A 23971-nucleotide genomic window follows, 5' to 3' on the forward strand; every position below is an offset into this window, starting at 1 on the left:
TGAGTGACTAAACTGACTGAACAGTCTTTCCCACCCAATCACAGGATTCAGAAGGATAAGGACAGCTACTTAGTGTGAAGGTACCTGGCATACAATAATTGCTTAATAAGCATTTTTGCAATGAATAAATGAATAAACCTAAAATCTTCTTAAGGAACAGAGCACATGGGGTTCAATTTTCTGAATTTCCACAGAACAGAGTGAGACCGGTTTGGGGTCTTTTTAAGAAGAAAAAATTCTAGCAACTAAGGCAGTTACAGAATGGAAAGGCTCAGATGGTTAGGACATGAGCCCCTGCAAAGCAAGCACTCAAATAGAGACTCAAACTCTATGGATTTAGGATATGGTGAAGGGGATTCCTATGTTGTAGTTGTTGTTTAGCTGCTAAGTCATGTCTGATTGTTTTGTGACCCTGTGGACTGTAGCCCGCCAGGCTCCTCTGTCCATGGGATTCTCCAGGCAAGAATACTGGAGTGGGTTGCCATGCTCTCCTCCAGGGGATCTTTAGGACCCAGGGATCGAACCTGTGTCTCTTATGTCTCCTGCATTGGCAAGTGGGTTCTTTACCACTAGTGTCACCTGGGAAGCCCATGTGGTGTGAGACCAATGGTGAAAGGGTACAGACCTGGTCTTGGACCCTCACACCAGGAGATACGCCTCATCCTGCATATAATGAATTAGAGTCTACACATGGAGCCAGGAAGGGTGAAGGGCAGAGAGGCAAACAAGCAGCTGAAAGCAGAGCTGAACTTCACAGTGGGTGCTTAGCAACAGGAGGGAAAGATGCACGCTTCCCCTCTAGTACTACATGGAGAGGGTTTGGGATGTAGGAAATAAACACTCCATGGATGTTCTAGGAAGAAAGCTTTTGAACTTTAATAAACTTTCAGGAGCCCATATAAACTGTGAAACTGAAGTCATAGTTCTATTTGGGTAAAAGTTAAATATTTTATCTAGCTAGAAAATACAAAAACATTTGGCAGCACCATCTTACAGGGTGGTAAGGCCTCCTGCTTGATCCCTACCCTGAAATAAAAGGGCCTCTCGACAACCGATAATATTAAATCCTAGGGGCTACTTAGGATCCTCCAGCTCCTGCCTATTTTTTAGAAGTGGAATACAAGGGGCTGGATAGGAAATGGGAAGGATTTTCACTGATAGTTTGGTCTTTTGCAGAGAAACAAAGAGATAAACCCATCATCCCCAGAATGACTTGATAGCCCCAAGGCATCTGCATCAACAATCTTGGTCTTAAGAGTTGATTGGTCTCCCAGAGATGACTTGTAGAAGGAGATAATCTGATCTTGGAAAGGTATGCTCAGCTAGATACAAGTTTGAGGAGACAGAGACCTGGGCTGAGTCTTGGTTCAGCCCTGCTGTCTGAAATGCTCTTCACCCAGCGACACCAGGGACCAGGCATGGAGGTAAGACTGGAAGAGGGCTTAATTTGTGTGTTTAACTTGTGAGGAAGGGGGAGACAAACAGGCTAACAGGAAGTTTGCTCTTTTTGTTGTTGTTGTTTAAAGTAAATCTTGAACTACTGAGTGCAAATTTCCACAGTAGGTTCTGAGGACAGCAAATGTGTTCCTCACCCTGCAACAAGCAGGCTTGCCACTGCTGTCACCTAGTGTCAGAGGCAGACACAGACATTCTAAGTGGAGAGCGGGTCGGGGAATGCAATGGACAGGGATTCTGGGGTAAGGCAGAGAGGCTTCCGGGTCCTGAGGTGATGAGGTCTAAGGTCTGTGCAACCTGAAAGAGCCGTGGTGCCTGGAGTCCTTGGACCTGGTGAAGGCGAGCTCCAACTTGTAGGCCCACAACCTATGGTCTGGCCCTTTTACATCACTCAGGTCAGCAACCCTTCCTCTCATTCCTCAGGCCCCCAGGGGCCTGGAGGAGGCAGATGTGCTCTTTGCTCCCACTTACCCTTCATAGTCATTAACCTGGTTCAAAACCTGCAAGTCCTCTAAGTCTCTGTTCCTCCCCATTGTTGCACATGGTGCTGTGATAAGCATCCCAAGAGAGGCTCTTTAAGATGGAGAACTAGGTATGGAACTGCTGGGTGATGGGGATACATGTACTAAATTAACAGAGTGTCCTAAGCTGCCATGTGGGTTCATCAGCTTAGATTCACCAGGTGCTTAATGAAAGTACTTTGTTTTCTCATATCTCCGCAACTGTGTTAGGGTCAAACATTCAGTAAATGTCTACCTGAGCAGAGGGAGGCCACTGACCCAAAGGAAGAGGAGGAGGAGGTCTCTTTCCCTGAGGAGAGGGAGACCATGGACTTGAAAGAAGAAAAGGAAGCTTCCCTATCCCAGGAGGGGCAGAATATTGATTTGGAGGAAGAGGAAGAGGAAATCATTTCACCTGAGGAGGGGGAGACTTGTGAAAGGAAAGAAGAGAAGGAGGAAGTCACTCCACTCAAGGGCAAGATGTGTGAAATGAAGGATGGGGAAGAGGCCTTATCCTTTCAACTTATGGAACAAAGAGAGACCTGTGAATCCCTGGAAGAGGAAGAACCAATAAGCGTGTTTCCCCCTCCCAGTGAATCCTCCCCTCACTCCGTGTTTCCCCCTCCAACTGCCCCAGCCCCTCACTCCATGTTTCCCCCTCCAAATGAACTTCCCCCTCCCAGAGCATTTCTCCTTCAATATTTATCTCCTTAGACTTTTGTCTCCTCAAACCTTGACCTTAGGAAGGTATCTGTTCTGATATGCTCTCTCTTCATGCCTTACTTAGGTTCTTGTGGCATTTAATAATTTTTTTTTGTTAAAAACAAAACTACATTCAATCAGAATTGTATGTTCTATATCAGAGCCATGTATGTTGGTACATTTTCTAATTGAATAATAAAACACAAGTCTTTATTGCATAGACCCTAGGATGAGTACATTTGCTCAAAAACAAGTTTGGGGTGGATTATGTTTTGAAGAATTGAGAAGTGAAAATATTTTCCAGGTAAGTATTTACATTGCATCAAATGTACGTCCAGGACATTACAACGCATAAAAGCTTGAGCTTCTTGCCTAGAACTTTCCTGACTTGCTGGTCTTGTAAAGGAATGAGATTAGCCTTTAGATTTGTTAGGACCCAAATCTTATAGTGAGCTTCCCCAGTGGCTCAGTGGCAAAGGATCCTCCTGCAATGCAGGAAACACAGCTTTGATCCCTAGATCGGGAAGATTCTCTGGAGTAGGAAAGGGCAACCCACTTCAGTATTCTTGCTTGGGAAATCCCATGGACAGAGGAGTCCATGGGGTCACAAAAGTTAGGCACAGCTTAGCAATTAAACAACAACAACAACAAAATCTTGTAGTACAAAAATGTTACACCTCATTTAATCCTCACAGCAACTTTGGAAGAAAGGAGCAATGATCCAGTTTCCTAGAGGAAGCTGAAGAGTTAAGAGGATTCAAAAATACTCAGCTTTCTGACACTAAAACCTACATGTCCTACAGAACTTACCTGAGGTCATCACTTCAACTTTCAAACGTTAGCTCTTGGTCCTTTTCCTGAAGTTTATCACCCTCTTTCTGGCACCATTTGGCTTTATACCCATAAGGAATCTTCACAGATAGCTGGTCTTAACCCTGGCTACATAATAAATCGTGTAGGAAGCTTTAAAATATTCCAGTGTTCAAGCCACATCCCAGACCAATTAATTCCATGGGGTGAGACCCAGGAACTGATACAAGAGTCAGCGATTTGATTGGGCAATCAAGGTTAAGAACTACTCACATGTACCTTCATAAAAAGGGGATATTGGTGGGGTAAGATGGGTATTCCAGACATAGAGAAAAGAGCAGTGCAAATCTTTTCTCATCTCTAAAGGATGCACTACTCAGTGGGTTTCAGATTGGGTTTCAGAACTAGAACCATCAGCAACACCTGGCAGCTTGTTATAAAGGGAAATTCGCGGATCCACCCCAGTCCTACAGAATCAGAAGCTCTGAGAGTGAGACCCAGCAATGCATCTGTTTAACAAGCCCTCCAGATGATTCTGGAGCATGCTGAGGTTTGAGAAGCCCTTTTCTCAAATGTCAAAATCACTTCTTTATTCATTCATAGAAAATGATTATCCTCAAAGGAAAGCCATCAGACTCAAATGCTCTGAAACACTCCTTACCCTCATTTTCAGATAACATCACCTCCATCTTTTTTTCTATGTCCTTTGCTCCCAACTACTCCTTTGCATTCTACTGACTTGCCACCAACTTCGAAAGAGAGAAATCAATTATTTTAAAGATTGCCAGTGATTGATCTGACAGCTTCTTCCCACAGTTTTATTTACTTTTGTCTCATTGTAAGTGCGCTGTTCTTAAAATTCTTTTCTCCTTTAGGATCTAGGACCTGTATTCTTAACTCCTGGTTCTTTTCTATTTTTCTAGGATATTTCCTTTTGTGTGCACATGATTTAAAATTAAGTAATACAGTACATGATAAAAATTCAACACTCTTATTCCCTAGAGACATACTGAATATTTCTCTTTTCAATTCTAGAGATATAAGCTAAATAATAATTTTATAAGACTACTTTGAACTTTATCATCTTGATCACGTCTATAGACGACTCGATCACATCTATAGACTACTTATTCCAACAGATGAAAATTTAGCTTGCCAAAATCTTACACTTACCTTTTATATTTTTACGTTCTACTTGTTTCCTGTGTTTCTTTAGATGCATTAAATACTTAAACCTTTGTAGTTTTAACAATTTCCAACAATCTTATTTCAACTTCAAAGATTTAACTCTCACATTTTCCTATGAACACATCTCAAACTGTCATGCTACTAATATTTCATGCATCATGATATTTCATTCTATTGGTTTTATTATGACTTAAAATGCTTACATAAATGTTATTCATATTGAGCTGACTACTGTTGTATGTTTACCCTTTCTTTGGTACAAGTTTATTGTCCTCAAGGTTAATAATAATCTCATTTTGTTTAATTTTTTATATATTATAATAATTCAGCCCCAAACTTTCCAACGATCTTAAACCTCCAATTCAGTTAAATATACAAGGTAATCTATCTATTCCTCTTTTTTTGCTCTTTAATTCAGAGGCATCTCTCTTAGAGTCTTCTGGTCCCCCTGCTCCAATTTGGATAAATTGTTCTCTCTGCCTGCTGCATAGCAGTCCTGGGACTTCCCTTTTCCTTGGCATTGGATCCACTGGCTTCCCTCTCTCTTACTTTCCTCTTTTGTTGGAGTATATCCTAAAATAATTTTCTCAGAAAGCAGAAGAGTCGGAAGTCAGGGGGATTAATAAGCGTGTGTCTGGGAGGTCCTTGAGGGCATCTTCCAGAACACACACAAACAAAAACTGATGTAAAAGGGCCCAACTGCTGGTTAGGAGAGACATGCCATGCTCAAGATAATATAGAGAAAACAGTGACCTCTCTTGGGAGCCCTAGACTGAAAATGAAACAGAAAAAATAAGACACAGGATTAATTCAGGAGATCCAGCATCCAACATCGAGGAACTGAAAAAGGAGAAACAGAGAAAAAAACAAGAAATGAAGTAAATTTAACTTAAGGGCCATTAATAAGTGAGCAAGTTAAATAAAAGAAGAAAAATACCTGTACACTACATTCTAAAGCTTTCAAAGAGAAAAGCATAAGCTGTTGGGTTGGCCAAGAAATTCCTTCTCCTGCTGTCCATAGTTGTTACTGATTCCAAGTCTTGTTCTCTGTGTTTGTCTCTACTGTTTTATTTACTCAGCCAATAACTATGAAGTATAATGTGTCAGGCAGTGGGAATGTCAACCCCAAGAAGTTGTGGATGGCTATATTATCCCATTTCCAGCACTGATGTCTCCCCAAGCTTTGGTAGCACACTTCCTCTGTCTGCTGGATATCTCTACCTTGGGTGCCTCCAAATACAATGTTCTCTTCTCTCCCAACATACCCTTCCTGTACTTCCTAGTTTAGTTACTGCTGCCTTAATCCACATTGTATACTCTAAAAAGTCTGGATCCAGAGAAAGCCCCACAGGCTACTGTAGTGACAAAAATCCCTGATACACTCTTTTTATCCTCCGTGTTCTCAAAGAAAGAGGTAAAAACAAACAAAAATTTCTATAAGAGTCTGGGTTACCTGGCTTTGTTCAAAAAAGGTTGTATGATAATTCATAGACAAAAGCGCTAAACAAGGCAAACTTTCAAAACCAGGCAAACTATAGTTCCAAATATAGATGAGAATACTTAAAACGACCCCTACATCCAAATAAATTCCCACTGACCAATTTTTACTTGACAATAAGATACCATCAGACTTTAAGGGCAGAAATGGTTGCTTCTTTACTATACCTAGCACTAGCAATTTAAACTATGGGAAGAAGCTTCCAGAAGTGTTGGTGGTCTTCTCCACTCTCTTCCCCTTCTCCACCCTGCGGTCTGCTGACCCAGACCTAATCTTCCCTGTGCCATCAGCAGTTGCTGATCACTTCGCATGTGCACCAACAAGAAGTATTTTCCACAACATCAGACACAATTATCTGACCTTCCTACTGCTCTGCCACTGGACTGGCTTACCTGATAACAAAAATAATCACCTACCGACAAGTAAGCTGTGATACTGTATTGCTGGTACCACTCCATGCACACTGTTTCAATTAAAGTGAATACGACTATGTAACTGAAAGGCGTCTGACACAAGATGTAAGAATTTCCCGAGTTTTGTCTCTAAAGCTTTTGGCAGCACATATGTCCCATACCCATACACATACACATACAGAGTTGTGTAGATCACAACTGTCAAAATCCCAAAGGATTCTATCAAGCTTTTAACAGCACCTGTTAGATAATAACACCACCACCTAATGTGATTAACGCAAGAGAACGTTTTGAAACCAAAAGTCATTTTCTTAAAATGCAGAAATAGGAAAAATAAGGAATCCCTTCAGAAGTATGTTAATAGTGGCAATCTGGCTGAATAAAGCATTAAATTCTGCATAGGGAGACCCTGAGCTCATTTCCACTTAAAGTACTTTACATAGTGAATGTTATACTTTCACATTGTGTCTTCTCATTTCTTTGGGAAGAAGATGGAGCTGAATAAATTACACTGGAAAATAAAAAAGTCAATAATACTAGATTCCACTATGGGAAACACTTTCCGCACTCCCTCCTCCCACCCTCCACCCCCTCCTTTACATAGTTATCCTTTGAAATAAATTCCTGGTAAAATCCTGCATAACTGATGGGCCACAGCTCTGTGAAGAGTTGCACTTGCATGGCCTCTAGGGGTCAGCATAACTCGAAGGAATGGCAAGAGCTGGAAACAAGAAAAAGCCAGGATTTGCAGGCTCTGAGGAAGACTGAGGGGTGGAAGGCGAAATGATAGGTAACCCTGAGGATCAGGACATAAGAAAGCCGTCTCTGCGACTCTACACCCAGCGCACACCGTTTCCATTTGTGTTCAGCAGAAATGAACACTCTGGGGACCCAGATCATTGAATAATACGCTGCCTGTCACATAAACTCCCTGGAAACCCCTGGCAGTATTTTACAGTTCCCTTCTATGTGTCGAAAGCCACTGACTTTTGTTAAATGTCTGTTTTGGCACTTTGGACTTAGACCTCTGAGATGGTGAGACTTAAGCACCATGAATTGTTCCTCCCCAAAGTAATGGTTTTTCAATTCGAACTTATTATTTAAAGACTAGAATGATTGGAGGGGTTAGCTAGCCCTTTCTCTGAGATACTAAATGGTGGGTTTTATTCTTTTTACCTTTTAACCATTTAATATTACCCCTGCAGAAGGATGGTGTTTATAATCATAGATTTTGGGGGGAGCTCAGTAATGAAACTGGCTGCCAGCACGCTGCCTCTAGCTCACTGCATGACATCAATCTCAGAGATATTCGAAGTGCTGAAACAGGAGGAGGGGTGACTAAGAGCACACCTTGTTTTTACTTCCTGGTATATTTCCCTGTGCCGCTGGAGAATACTCTTGGGGACCACAGCTGAAATATGATTGTCTGCTTTAGTTGATGACTACTATGCAGTATCTAGCAGTGATGGCAATCATTTATGCTACAGGAAAAAAAGCACTGTTACTTTTCCTGTCCGTTAACGGACTGGAAGAAACAGCACTTGGGCAGTTCAGACGCAGTTTTGGGATATAAGAAAAGAAATCATTTCCTATTCCATGCAAACTCTAATTTACAAAAGAACACCAGAAGCTAAAAGCCTTGTTGATTTATCATGTGAAGCAAAGAGTAATTTTTCTCCCCTTGTTATGCTTTCATATAATCATGCTCACTGCCTGTATGGGTGGCATTAAAGAATTTCTGAATAAAAATAATAATTTCTTGCTTTCAACCTTCATAATTCACATCAGCAAGCACCCTGCTGGGCGGTGATGTCCAATCACCAGTGACGCTCAATCGTTTTTGCTCGCCACTTATCTGCCTCTCCCAGCTGCGCGTTCCATTGATTGCAATACCTGCAGGATAATGCGCCCGTAGGCGTTCTTCAGCAGATTAACCACGTCTGCGTGAGACAGCCCATCCAAAGGTTGCCCATTAATGCTGACAATCCGATCTCCAACCTGGAAGTACAAAAGTGGGAGAAAAATCACTATCATTAAGAAAAATTAAATTTGAGAAGAATGCTTAAAATTCTTTGTAAGTCATATTTCCCATTTGTGGCTATTGTGAAGATTCTGTGTTTCTACTGTGTATGCATGTTCCAGAAGCATGAGGAATTTTTATGGTTTTTGCCCAAATACAGACCAATCAGAAAAACAAGAAGGGGGTCAGATTTGATTATTAAAAGGCCCAGCAGGCCACTTTTGTACCTGGGTAATGGTGGTGTTGCATACATCTATTTGCTAGTAATAGTGGGGTGCACAAATTACCTGTTCAATGAAGCTCTAATGAGGAAGCCAAATATTTTCTGTTTTATTTTTTTCTACCTAAGTTAAGATTAAGGCGTGGTGGGGAAAAAAAAATCATAAGAATGTTGATGCTTTTAGAAGGAAGATTCTAAGGTCAAATCTTTCTCAGGTGAAAATCAATTTCAGGTGGAACGTGGTGCTAAAAATGATATGGGAAGCTTTGCAAATGAGCTACAATTTCATCTTTCACTGAGAAGCTTTGATATAAACAATAATATTTTTATATGCTTAGGGACATAATGAATTTCAGGTACAAACTGTCTCCAATGCATTTTGCCCACAGTGTGGGTCTCTGATGGCTGCTGGAATTCCAATTTGAAACCAACTGCCCCTGACAACCACGTCCTCTCCCACTCCACCCCATCACATGGTGTGAGCACTTCCCCACCCGCTCTGTTTACTTTAAGCTTCTGTGTCCGTGCAGCCACACCGCTGGCCTGAATCATGGCAATAAATATTGGGATATCTCCTAAGGGACTTCCTTTTCCTCCAGCAATGCTGATTCCAAGGGCATCACTGGGCTCCTAAAAAAAAGAAGAAAAACAATGCTTACATGTTTAACAAAGAGCCACAACCTGATGGTCCCCAGAGAGTTGCTGAACAAAATTCCTCTGTGATGCAGGAGGTCAGGTGAGCATAGGAATTAACTTCAGTGCTTTTGAAGTCAGAAAGACCAGTGTTTCAGCTCTTCATTAACCGAAGAAGTACTTAATTAGCTGGGGCAGAGGGATGGGGGGGTGGTGTCCTAGGAAGTTCCTTAACTTCTTAGAGCTTCCATCTCTTCATAAAGTGGAAAGAAAATCACGTACCTCACAGTGCTGATCTGAGGATTAAAGGAGGTGATATAGTACAGTCCTGGACCACAGAAAAAGCTCAATAAAATGCAACAGTAGGAGTAAAAAATTAAAAAAAAAAAAAGAAAGAAAAAAGCAAACCCTATGCTACTGCTGTTTAGTGGCCAATTTTGATGCAGACTTGGCAAGTATATCCTCATATGGTGTTTATGATTAAATTACCGCACATATCATGCTCTTCTGGGTGTGAACAAACACACTTGGCTCTGAAGGAGCTGTAGGACTGAGTTAGAACAAAGGATCTTCAAGGACGCCCACTGTAGTGACTACAGAGTTTGGAGAGAGAAGTAACACGTGGCTGAAAATGTTCCCTAAGATTACTAGGTGAGACCAATAGGCTCACTCTGACCCTGCTGAAGAGACCCTGGCCTTTGTCCAGGTTTCTCTTACATGTATATCACAGGATTAATATTTTTAAAATCACTAAAAGAACAAATGGTAAGTTCCAGTTTCAACATGGTGGCATACATACCCTATAGCATCTTTCTCCTACTGATTAAAATGAAGACCTCTTGCCAAATCTTAGAGAACAACTACCTGAGGCTTCTGAAAAGTAAAGAAACTCAAATTGTGGTGGAGAGCTAAAATTTGGAGAAACAACAGCAGAGGGTGTATTTTCCAGTTGTTTTCCATACAGCTTTGTCCTGAAGTCAAAGGGCTATAAAATTGGCTGTTGTTGTATTCAGTTACTCAGTCGTGTCCAACTCTTTGCAGCTCCATGGACTGCAGCCCGCCGGGCTCATCTGTCCATGGAATTTTCCAGGCAAGAATACTGGAGTGGGTTGCCACTTCCTCCTCCAGGGGATCTTCCTGATCCAGGGATCGAACCCGAGTCTCTTGTGTCTCCTGCACTGGCAAGTGGATTCCTTAACACTAGTGCCACCTGGGAAGCCCCCATAAAGTTGGTGCAAATTGTTAAAACTTTGAAGTTAACTCATCTTTCTGGTCAGAGGAAACAGGAAAAGGTGACCTGATGGCTGGAGAATGAAGGAAGAAAACTAGAGTAGAAAGAGTCAGAGAGAGGGATCCTGTGAACCCACAGAATTCTGAAGCTCAACTCTAAGCCACACTTGTGAGGGACAGACCCACTCTTGGGAACTGAACTGAAATTTGAACCACCACTCATCGAAGGTAGCATAACTTGCAATATGAGCCTAACTGGGTGGATACCTGCTAAAACATAAACAACATTCTTCAGGGTCTATATAGCATAACATTCAGCAGGGTTGGGAAAACCCCAAGTTACTTGAAATGCAAAGAACCAGGGAAATGTGACCAATTTTCTTAAGTTCTTTCAAATATGTAGGACAGTTTAAAGCCAAGATGATACCACTGTCTGGCAGGGCTCTCAAATTATGCAGCTGTGAATATATGATAACAAGGACATACATGTTAGGGGAGTGGTTTGGGAAAAAGGACCTACAGGGTTGCAAGGCTTCTGTAGTTTTACTTGATCACTTAAAAATATACATAGGTCAGTGTGCTTCAATTTTACCTCAGTAAAGTTGGAAAAAGGAAAAAGAACAGAATGACAAAAAAAACATACAAGAAAAAACTTCAACATCCTGTTTTCCAAAGTTTGTGCCCAGCTTCTATATGCATCTGAATGCATCAGTAGTAAAGCCCTACATGCAAATGGCAAGATGCATTTCATTATAAAGTTTTTGCTCTGACTATATGTAGAAAAACAGGGTGGGTAGGAACTGGCCTTTTTATAATAGCCTGTAAAAACAAGCAGCTGAAATGACTAAGAAAGCAGAAAATGATATGCTGTAAATCTCGGAATGAGAAATTTATGGAATAATTTGGTTATGTTCAAATTCATTATGATGTTTCTTTCATTTATCCATAATTATGCACATATTGGTACATTTTAACTTCCCCATCCAAGGAACATTTGAGTTGCCACTCTAGTGGAAAGATACTTGGAATAATCAGGCAGATTTAGTCAAAGTTGTAGCCAATGATAAAGGATGCCACTTCCTGGACATTCATGATGAACTAGGTATTCTGCTAAGTACACTGTGTGCATGACCTCATTAATCCAAACAACAAGATTTACCTTGTGAGGTATTATAAGCCCAATCTACAGATGAGCAAATTGAGCTTAAGTAACTCGCCAAAGGTCATAGAGCTAATAAACAGTAAAGTGTCTTTAAACATAACTATAATTGAGTCCAAAGAACCCAGTTAAGCTGGATATCACTTTACTACATCTGAACTATGAATACAACAAAGTCATAATTTTTTCATTACTTCTTGAATCCCAAATTTAATAATAAGCATGAGCAAAATAAAAGTGCTTTCTAACACTCTGAATATCACACAGGAGTCTGAAAATTAGGATTTGATGACTTTATGAACTGAAATGCATCCTACACAGTCTTCTCGGGACAGCAATTTAGCATTATGTATCAGTTCAGTTCAGTTCAGTTCAGTCGCTCAGTCGTGTCCGACTCTTTGTGACCCCATGAATCACAGCACTCCAGGCCTCTCTGTCCATCATCAACTCCCGGAGTTTACCCAAACCCATGTCCATCGAGTCAGTGATGCCATCCAACCATCTCATCCTCTGTCGTCCCCTTCTCCTCCCGCCCCCAATCCTTCCCAGCATCAGGGTCTTTTCCAACAAGTCAACTCTTCCTTTAAAAAACAAGTGTGGATTTTGACCCAACAATTTCATTTCTGAGAAATAATCCTAAAGAAAACACCCATGATATGAGCCAAAAAGAAAATACAAAGACATCTTTTGCTATAAAAGATGGCAAAAGTTGAGAAATATGCTACTTGTTTAATAAGAGGACATTGGCTAAGAAAAATTACAGCACATTCATATGATGGAATACTATGCTAACTGAGAAAAATCATGCCATATGCTGTCAAAAAATACTTACTCGCATGACTAAGAGTCCATGCTGTAAAGTAAAAAAGGAAAGCTACAACAGTATGTCTCATTGATACCTTTTGTTTGTTTGTTTTTATAAAACTTAAACATGGTACACAAAATGAAGTGAATGGGATGCACCAACAAATTCACAGTGGTCATGAATGTGCTTTGCTTTATTTTGCTAAGTATGTCTGTGTTACATAGACCATATATTTACTTCAGTAACTTAAAAGAGCACACTAACAATCCAATACATTGCATTGAGGGGAAGATGTACATATTGTGCAAATCCAAAACAAATCAGAAAAAACAAAAACAAAATCATTGACTTACCCTGATTATCTCAACGGTCCTTGGTCCCACATCTGTGCCTATAAAGAAGCAACAAATTAACTTTTTAAAAGTAAGAGATAACATATCTAGGATATAATGTTGTCCCATGAAAATGGCATCATTTTCTAGGTCTTTAAGGAGAGAATACTGAGGCAAGAAGGCATTATACCCTTTATCAAAATTCTAACTGGTGACCATCTATCAGGGGTTATGTCCTCTATTTTTAACAAGTCCTCTCTGTTTGAGATAGATGTGGCCATAATCATTTGGTCTGACAAAAGCTGATGGACTATAGCGGCAGCTGCCTAGAATATGGTGAGTAAATGGCTTGGAGGGTGAGCCATTTGTGTCTCACTGCACATTTTTCTGCCTTAATCAAAGATAACTTTACCCAAGGAAAGACTTAAAAAAGACCCCCTTCCCTGCCCCACCCATGATGGGATATGCACTCTGACCTTCCTTGAGTGACCCATAATCTTTAAATTTTCTCTTTGGAAATGGTTTTACTTTATGAAGTACTTTAGATTTCTGCTTTTCTCCTTTTCATGTGTGAAGTTAAGGCACATTCCAAACACTATCTCTATGGCTTTCCTTCCTTTAGAACAGGGCTTTCAGAAAGTTTGGGGCTTATGTGGCTGTGTTCAAAGGTTTAAAAACATTTTTGCTGTACACCTGAAACTAACACAACATTGTAAATCAACTATACTCCAGTAAATTTTTTTTTTTAAGTTTTAAAATAAATTGGGTAACAGGATGGTTTTGCTGATGGTGTGTCTGAAGTAATACCTGGGTTTTGGGGGGAAGGATCTGAAGCTCGTTTTGTGCCAACCAGGTTTTGCAGGCCAGTGATGACAGGAGCCAGGGAAGGGTGGAAGCTGCTGTGTGTGCTATGCTGACTCCCCTGAAAAGGAAGCTCAGTGGTCAGTTTTAGAAATTCTTACTTATTATTACTGTTTTACTTACTGAAGTAACCATAACCATGTAATAGAAAATTCTGTGGAGGCCAAAAAAGAAAACAAAAAGGAAAACTCACACTCCCTCTCTCATCACCCTAAATAATCCCATTTAACATTTGCTCCACTACTTTCTCCATTATATGTGCTTTTTTTTTTTTTTATAAATTTATTTATTTTACTTGGGGGCTAATTACTTTACAATATTGTAAAAAAAAAAAAACTATATGTGCTTTTATACACGGTTTCAATCATCAAGGTAGAAAGCATGCAGTAATTTCAGCTTTTTGTGCGCCACATGAAATTAGAAACATTTTCCTAGTGTGTTACACAGTGTTTACATGTGATCAGTTAATGACACTCAGTGTCATTTGGGGGTGCAGTTAACATTTATTTTCTTATTACCCGGATACATGAACTATTTTGGTAAAACAAGCTCTAGGAATTGGTGATGGACAGGGAAGCCTGGTGTGCTGCAGTCCATGGAGTCATAAAGAGTTGGACATGACTGAGCAACTGAAGTGAAAATCTATATTAACAGGAACTTGATTATATAGAACGCTCAACTGTAAGATAAAGCAGCAAATATCAAGGGAATATGTTATCTTAGGAATATTTTTAAAAAATTTTCTCAAAGATTTTCCTAGCATTGGTAATAATTTAGCTCAATCTGTTATACCTCCATTGTGCTAAGTCACTTCAGTCATGTCCGACTCTTTGTGACCCTGTGAACCATAGCCCATCAGGCTCCACTGTCCATGGATTCTCCAGGCAAGAATACTGGAGTGGGTTGCCACTTCCTCCTCCAGGGGATCTTCCCGATCCAGGAATTGAACCCAAGTCTCTTATGTCTCCAGCACTGGCAGGTAGATTCTTTACTACTAGTGCCACCTTCATTATTGTCCTTTTAAATAAATCTAATGTTTATTTAAATAAATTTAGATAATCTATAGTCATCGTTGGCTAGGGCTATTTAATGAAAATCATATGCACAGTGAAGGATCTTCCCAATGCACAAAACAATGACATCAATAATGAATAAGGAACTTTTTTCTATCAAATTCTCAAGGTTATGCCTTAATTGCCTCAAAATTTTCAAGTAAATCTAAGACTACAATTATCACCTGACAAATTATGATTTGATCCATTTCCTTAGTATGATGCAAGTTGTTTAATATTGTAATGTTCCTTAAATATGAAAAATTTCAAATTTATAGAAAAGTTGAATGATACAGTAGACACACCACCTAGATCCCAAAATTAATATTTTACTATATTTTCTTTGTTAGGGGAAATGTTTGGGAATAGGTTCCACTTTTTCTCCATCTGGGTCGTGGACTGGTCTTCAGCTCATGAAGATGCAGAACATTTCCTTTTCACAGCCTGCTACTGGCCTCCTTCCTGTTAGCTACCTATCAGTGCAGACTCATTTCATTTGGGTCTTACTTTTAAGGATAAAGTAAGGATAAAATATATTTGCTGTTTTCTTAAAACTGAATTAAACTTCTCTCCTCTGAAATGAAAATTCTGTGTAAAGAGGTTAGAGAAAAGTATTTGGTACTTCGTCCCAGGTTTCCAAAATATGACAGCTCACATTTACCTACCCGATAAATGGTAACGGTGGGCTTTTGACATTTAATGGTAGGGTCTCTAAATTTTTTATCTTTGTATTTCACCTGGGTATGAACGTTATTAATCTCCTGGATGCATATATACATTCTTCAAGGACAGAAATCCAGTTCTACCCACCACCTCACCTGTCAGTTCAAACTCTTTTTAAAAACACCAGAGCTCCTTGCACCCCTTTGTGCTTCTGCCAATGCTACATTCTCTGTCTGGGAGGCTTTCTCGTTCTCTTCAGTTTATCAAACTCCTTTTCTTCTGTGTAACCTTCATGTACTCTCCAGGAAGAAAAATTTCATCTCCAGTATTGTCTATTCTACATTCTAACCCCTATGTACAATGGGGCATTGACGAAATCACTTAAGTTGAATCTTCCATTAAGGAAGAAGCCAAGACAACTAGTAGCTTCTCCAGTGGCTCAAGTGGTAAAGAACTTGCCTGCAATGCAGGAGACAAAGGAGACATGGTTCAACTCCTGGGTTGGGAAGATCCCCTGGAAAAGGAAATGGCAACCCACTCCAGTATTCTTGCCTGGAGTATCCCATGGACAGAGGAGCCTGGTGGGCTACAGTCCATGGGGTTGCAAAGAGTTGGACACAATGGAGCGATTGAGCCCATGCCCCCAAGACAACTATTTTGAATCTCAGGTTCCCACTTTTGATACAAGTCTGATCAGAATTTTCACCATTTATTGATGTCTGGAATCCTACTGCACCACTGTCTTTTAATACTCATGATATTTGCTGCCCAATACATAAGCCAGAAATGCAAATATAACAAAAAGCCCAAAAACTTAATGATGTTTACTAGGTTTGCTTGCCCTAAAAATTATCTAAGACAAGCCAACTAACTTGTGATTCTATCTGAACAATGGTATTTTTCTTCACTCATTTCCTAACACAAATGAGGCAAAAGGGGCAGCTAATAGGATTCCAGAAACACCTGTGGGCTAACCATAAAATCAGAACTCCTTCCAAACAAAGGCCTTGGAGAGGTTTTAAGCCTAAGGAAATCAGGAAGGAGACCAAAAGTCGTCATGCTTTTAACCTCAAAACAAAGGCCCATCTAATAACCCACAAAGGGCATTAGGGAGTCACATGTACGTTTCTATAGTTTCATTATATACGAAACAAGACTTAACATATAGTCTACCATCTTGATTTTGTCAGACATCACAGTGGAAAAAAAATACAGTGAAATATACTTTGTTAGGAAAAAAAGTGGCATTTACATCAGTGTTGCAAATAAACATGAGATGTTTGCTAACCCACAAAATATCACCCACTAAGGCCTCCCTCCTATAGGAGAAACCCGCATACTTTGCTCTCCCAGGAATATACCATTAACTGCCCTCAGCATGTGTGAGTGGCTATTCACAAGTTAACTTTATAGCAATATTTAATTGAATGAATAGAACAATGTTGTGCTAATGAGGGTCAAATTGCCACCAGATGTTGCTTCTTTTTTTTAAATAAACACAGCTGTGTATATGCAATGCCTAGACAATATAGAATAGTGGGAGAGAAAAGTGGTTCCAAGAAAATATTTGCAGGCAATAAAGGAAAGAAAAATCTAGGAATTAATGAGTTTCCATCCCACCTTTCATTTTTTATTTCAAACACATTAAAGTACAGCAAACTTAGTGTCATGGTTATGCTATATATTACATATTATTTCCAAATGATCACTTATGAAACGGGAAAATTTCTCCCAATTGGGACAGGTGAATGAGTGAGTCTAACAGGAAGCCATCAACAACCTGACTGTTCTGCGATGTCTTCCTCGAGGAGGTCCAGGAACCAGCTCGGAGTCTTCCAATCTCTAGCTGCACAAGTCCCTGTGCACACTGGGGAAGGCGAGAAAAGAACAGGTGAAAAACAGTAGCATCTGTATCCTAAATTATTAAGTTAGTGCCTCCACTAGTCTCTGCAGCCGAGAACATAAATGGCTGATGAAGGTCACAGGTAGAAAGGAAATTCAGTTATCAAAAAAATCACGTAAGGTCAAAAATATTTATCAACTCAATGCTACTCATTTCACGATTTCCTAACTTCTTCAAACATGTTAAAAAGATTACATTTCAATTCACCTCCTTTTTCTTTTCCCTTCTGATGACAGTATTTATGAGCAGTGAAATGAAGAAAAAGTGGTGAAAGGGAGAAAATCAAACACAGAGGTAACAGACGGGTAATCTGATACAAGTCCTCTCTTGAGTAAATAACTGATAGTTAACTATTTTAGAAAATCAAGATTTTAAAAGAAACAGAATTCATTTATTTTGTAAAAGCACCTACAGCTACTATTATTTGTGAAACAGAATAAGATACACTGGTGAGAGCTGAATGGCCATTTACAAGGATTTTTATTCACCAGTTTCTTCCAAGGCAGGTAGGGTCCATGTGGCAGAAACAGTCAGTTGGAAGGGAATCTTAAGCCCCAGTCACTCTACAGACTCAGTGAGAAACAGCTTGAGAGGCAGAAAAACTCCTCAAGCACAGCTCTGGTATCTGGGCATGCCACTCTACTTTGTCAGGATTTCATTGTGAGATGGACAATTTGGTCTTTAGCATTTTTAATATTCCTTCAAGCAATAAAAGCTGGATTTGATGAACTCATGATAATATAACCCAAGAGGGAAGAGGATACATTTTGTGACTCCAGGAGTACCTACCCCGTCGAATGATTTTAGAGGACACTGTGGGTACTTGGAATTCTCAAAAGCATGAAAAACTAGCTTAAATCCCCAAACAAGGTTCCCTTCAATCCTGTTAGTCAATACAATAGCTTTCTTTAGGAGTTATTCCTAATTGGTTAAAATAACCAGAGATTAGGTCTCTAGTAAAAAACTAGACAATGCGTTTTATAAAATTCAACACATTTATAAAAAAGCTAAATTAGAACCACTCCCATTGGACTTGAGTTATACCAGCCAGGCAGAAAGCAGCTAAGGACTCACCTTGAGGATAGTGGCCACCGTCTCCTGGGAAGCGCTTCTCATGTCCTCCCCATTCACAGATAAGATCTGATCTCCCTGAATTAATCTCCCATCAAGGTCTGCGGCTCCACCTTTCACGATGTCAGAAATAAACACTCCACTTCCATTTCTGTGAATACCATAAAGCAGAGTAATGGCACAACCCAATATTTCTATATTAACCTGAGATTACAGATATTCTTCCCAAATGATAAGCCTCAGAGTGCTCACCCTTTAAATAGCTTATATCTATTTATGTTGCCTATTGTATTATTCACTGTCACTGGCCCAAGGGCATAATTTCTGCAAGAGGATAATTTTAGTGAAATGAAATGGAAATTCACTTTAAAAAAACAGCTAAGTGTATGTTAAAAGATACACATTATTTCTTTAGCAACTAGCTCAATTATTATCATCTCATCTGTTTCTAGTCTCTTTCTCACTCTTCCTCTCTTTCCCTGCCTTTATTACTTTAAGGTTTTAATTATATTTACTTGATGAATAAATAAGTATATGTCTCAAAATTCAAGAGGTTAAAAAGGGGTGACCTTGAAAATTTCCCCTCTCATCTGTGTTCCCCGTCCCCAAATTCCCTTCTCAGAAATAACCAGTGTCTCCCATTCCTTTATTGTCTCCAAGAGACATTCTGTGTGCGTGTGCTCAGTCACTCAATTGTGTTCGACTCTTTGTGAGCCCCATAGACTATAGCCCGCCAGGCTCCTCTGTCCATGGCATTTCCCAGGTACGAATATTGGAGGGGGTTGCCATTTTCTCCTCCAGGGGATCTTCCTGAACACAGGGATTGAACCCATGTCTCCTGCATTGGAAGACAGATTCTTTACCACTGAGCCACCTGGGAAGACCAATATTCTGTGTATACATAAGCAATGCACGTGTGTATAGTATATATGTGTGTAAATGGATATAAAAGAACATATAGTCTTTTTTTCCCTCCAGCTTTGTTTCTTTTAACTTTCTTTCTTTCACTTAACACACTTTGGCAATTGGTCTTTATTTCCACCTGGAGCTTACCCAATGTTTTGAGGAACTATACTATTCATTAAATTCATTTATTAGTAAATTGTTGATGGAAATATAGGTTATTTACTTCTCTAGCTACTGCAAGCAATGTGCAGTGAATAACATCTACAAGCCTGTATTTAGGATAAATTCCTAGTTGTGGAATTGCTAGGCAAAGGATTTTGACAGCTTATACATCTGGTCTTCTACAATAAAACCTTTTGTGCTAAGAATGTAAATGTTCCTCACAAACTCAATCTAAAGTGCTCATGTTGTATGAAGATTATTTCATCAATCCACTATGAGACAATAAAGAAAAAACCATTACTCTAAAAGGACTCTCTCCAGGCACATGTATGATCACAACAAGAAAGCAAGCTTCAACGTGGGCTCTGTCAGTTATTCTGCACCCATAGGTGTACTGAGTATGCTTATAAATATGAGTCTCAGCTCTTTTGTTTTGTAATACATTTCCAAAGTGATGGTTTTAAGGTGCTGAAATAAAATATAAGATCATGAGTACACAGTACATGGCACAAAACCAGTGCTCAAAAATGGTAGCTAATATCTTAATAATAGACCTGACCATTTGGAACAAAGCACTAGGCTAGTCATCAGAGGTCAGTGGGGGTACATGACACAATATATAAAATCAACTTCGATTCTTCCTAAGAATATGGTTGATACCATTTAAGGCTATATTGGGGTATCACATGAAAATCCTACAGCCCTGTTGGAATAAAGGCAATGGCAACCCACTCCAATACTCTTGCCTGGAAAATCCCAGGGACAGGGAAGCCTGGTGGGCTGCCGTCTATGGGGTCGCACAGAGTTGGACACAACTGAAGCGACTTAGCAGCAGCAGCAGATATCTAAAGCCAATAAACTGTGGAACTACAGTTCCAATAAGCTGGAACTACGGTTTCAAGATGTTACTGATTTCTCTAGTCTACTAATACAGTTCTGAAATAATTACTGCAATTCCTATCACATGGGTAAGGAGCATAGATTTCAAAAGAGTAGACTGGTCACCAGGATCTACCTATATTTTTGGTGCAAGCTATTATTTGCAGGACATCTTTCTTAATAGAAGACTACTGTCATGAAGAATCAATATCTCTTGACCATGTCAACTCAGCTAGTTTCAGTAACTCCTCAACTGGTTTAACAGAGTATGAAATTAACATGGCACTCCATGGTAGAGCAGTTTTCCTAACCCAACACTGTATATGTTAATCTCTTTCTTGATACCAGCTGTTTCTTAGGTATGGTCCCTTTAATCAACCCCTGCCAGCCTTAGATCTAAGTGACTCCAAGTAGAAAGAACCTTGTTAACTGTTTTTATGAGGAAAAAAGTTGGAACAGTCTGGGTTGATTTGGGTTAGAGTTTTATCTTTATATGATATGTTTTTTGGCTAAGGTCTTGCTTAGTAACATGACCTATCTCATTCAAATAGTCATAAAAAAGTTAATTGTAGGAATCACATCATTAGTTTATACACGGCTTTATCTTTCAGTGTTTATCGGCTTTAGTCCCTAGAACGCTGAAGGAACAAGGCTGATCAATCCTGACTCTGACACCATTTCCTTACCGTTTTCCAACGATGCTCAAGCCCAGTCCTCGACCAGCCTTCTTCTGCAGATCCACTGGGAAAATGTCCAAGTTCTCCTCATCCCTGTAGTGTGCTTCGTCTCTGTACACCACCAGCCGCACCTTCTGGGGGGTCTGCCTCAGGGCTGTGATGGCTTCTTCATGGCTGGCGCTCCGCAGGTCAATCCCATTAACCTGGAACAACAGGCATCCGAGACAGGATGCAACAGCAGAGACCTCTCTGCCTTCAGCAGCTCCTTGACCCAATCAGTGAAAAACCTCTAGAAATTTCTAGCCAGTCCCAAAGCACACAGGGAGTGCCCACTAGCGGTCAGAGCTGCTTCAAGTACAATGGATGTGGCCCTTACACTCCCCTGCCCCAAATAATTACAGAAGGTGATTGTCACATGATAATGTCACATGATATGCAATTTTAGGTAGCTGTGAACTTTACTGTGGACTCAACATGAGACAGCAGGGACTACTTGGTTCATTCAGTTGAGGTCAAAGGGGAAATAAATATTAGTATTTGGTCAGCATTTTTTGGATTCAGTTTGCTGATTGAATTTGACATCCTCACTCTTAATTGCTAATATCACAACTACTTCAGAACAGGCCAGGAGGAAATGAGGAGCTGGTATTTCTGACACGGTCAAAGACTTTCCAAAGTCCACTGATTTGAATCTGGATCTGAGTGAGCACAGACAGGGCCATGCGTTAGACAGCAAATATACTAGAAACAGCACTGAGTGAAACTGAGGCCCTGCTTCTAGTCAGTCATGTGAATCTGGGCAAGTCGTGTAACCTCTGTGAAGCTCCATTTTCTTTGTCTGTTCAATGGGAATCATAGCCAACTTATTTTTCACTTAACAAATGGTTGTGTTGTTGTTGTTTAGTTGCTAAGTTGTGTCCAACTCTTTAGCGACCCCATGGACTGTTCTGTTCATGGGGTTGAACAGAACACCAGGCTCTTCTGTCCATGGGATTTCCCAGGCAAGAATACTGGAGTCGGTTGCCATTTCCTTTCCCAAGAGATCTTCCTGATCCATAGATTGAAATTAAATTAGCCCTTTATAAGCATTTACACGAACTCTCTGATACTATTACCATTTTACAGATGAGGAAACTGAGGCATGCAGAGGTTAAGTGACTTGAGCAAGGTTACACAGCTAGCACATGGAGGGGCCATAATATGAACCCAGACTATCTTTCCAGCCATAGTCTCTATACCGTGCTGCCTCATCTCACTCTTTGACTTTCCCCAGCCACAGAGAAAGTTCTAGTATGGATGTTGCTAAGTCAATTTGACACATGGGCCAAATTGATGGACACAGTAACCCAGACTCAGAAGAAGGGAGTCGTAGGCCCCTTCTTCAAGGTCATAGTTATGAAAAGAGCCAAACCAAGGGAAGGATAGGCCCAGGCCATGGTCAGTTTCTCTCAAGATGTTGGTCTCAATCTGTGTGGCTTGGGCATGTCCCATCTATCTCTGGACTGCTATTCCGTCATCTATACAATGAGGGGCTGGGCTAAGGCTTTTCCACTTCTAACACTCCAAAGACTCACTACTCGTGCTTAAAGAGTGATTATATAGATGGGAGAAAAGAGGAATGAGCCCTTCCTGGAGAAAGTGACTTTTGAGTGATTATCTAAAGTTGATGTTGTGAGTCAAGAAAATATTTAAAAGCTTAATTTTCAAGCTGCTTTTTCTTTTCTGATATATCTTGGAGGGTTTGTGAATCACTTAGATTAACAACACCCAGAATAACAATAGTTAAGCATAGGATTTAGATATAGATGGAATTCGCTTTGAGTGCCGATTTTAACTTACTATGTGAAACCTTAAAGAGATAACTCAAGACAAGTTTCAAGTCTGCCTTCAGTGAATTAGAGATAATAATAACAACAATCATTATAGTATCTATGTACTTTGTTGTGAGGATTAAGTGAAATAAACCCTGCAGTACATTTCGCACAGGGCTTGACACATCATTGACAGAAAATAGAAACATATTTTACAAGGAACTGAAGTAACTACAGTCAGGGCTGGTGCTCAATGACAGCATTCATCATTACTTGAGGCCCACGATCACACTTCCTTTGTTTACAAGGTAAACCCACAGACAAAGGGGAAAACAATGTCTCCAGAAAATGTGGTCTGAGCTGATTATTTTCCTGTATTCCAACAGATGGCACACAAGACCACTTCTGCTACTCAACTGAAAAATAGTTACCTCCACGGACTGAAGGTGAATTCTCTAAGCCTCTAAAATACCCTTTGAAAGGCCTTAACAATTACGCTTTTAATTAAAAGCACTGTCATTAAATTCTAATATTACAAAAGCAATTCACTCTAAATACCAGCATCAAGATGTCTGTTCAAATCAAAGTGATCTGTTGCAAGTTCAAAGTTTTCATTTTCTCATCTGTGAATCAAGTTGTTGTTGTTTAGTTGCTCAGTCCTGTCCCTTTGTGATGTCATGGACTGTACCCCACCAGGCTCCTCGATCCTTGAGATTTCCCAGGCAAAAATGCTGGAGTGGAATGCCATGAATACTAGAATGGGTTGCCGTTTCCTTCTCCAGGAGATCTTCCTGATCCAGGAATCCAGCTCATGTCCCCTGCATTGGTTGGCAAATTCTTTCCCACTGAGCCACCAAGAGACACCACTAAATGCACCAATAATTGTAAGAGAAACATTGCTGAGTGGTTAGAATATGGTGCAGTGATGTCTTAAGTGCCTTACATAAGCCCTGGATGCATTATTTAGAACATTGATTGTAAAGGACGCAGAGTGGTAACAGCAGGGCTTCTTGTTGGAGAA

At 40.1% G+C, this 23971-nt stretch overlaps 1 protein-coding gene across 5 annotated transcripts in view; it reads right to left on the reverse strand.

Annotated features, from left to right (window-relative positions):
- Positions 1–23971, reverse strand: part of PATJ (PATJ crumbs cell polarity complex component) — a 359039-nt gene that overhangs the window by 25911 nt on the left and 309157 nt on the right. For all 5 annotated transcript variants that reach the window (XM_081486637.1, XM_081486635.1, XM_081486634.1 and 2 more), the window contains 7 exons: positions 21149–21342; positions 18519–18666; positions 17322–17408; positions 13773–13887; positions 12987–13024; positions 9314–9436; positions 8460–8564 (listed from right to left, as the gene is read on the reverse strand). In XM_081486637.1, coding sequence (XP_081342763.1) covers positions 8460–8564; positions 9314–9436; positions 12987–13024; positions 13773–13887; positions 17322–17408; positions 18519–18666; positions 21149–21342 — 810 coding nt within the window. The remainder of the gene's footprint in view (positions 1–8459; positions 8565–9313; positions 9437–12986; positions 13025–13772; positions 13888–17321; positions 17409–18518; positions 18667–21148; positions 21343–23971) is intronic.

Source organism: Giraffa tippelskirchi, chromosome 5, assembly GCF_054371585.1.
Source record: "Giraffa tippelskirchi isolate mGirTip1 chromosome 5, T2T-mGirTip1v1.2.pri, whole genome shotgun sequence".
NCBI classification, from domain to species: domain Eukaryota; kingdom Metazoa; phylum Chordata; class Mammalia; order Artiodactyla; family Giraffidae; genus Giraffa; species Giraffa tippelskirchi.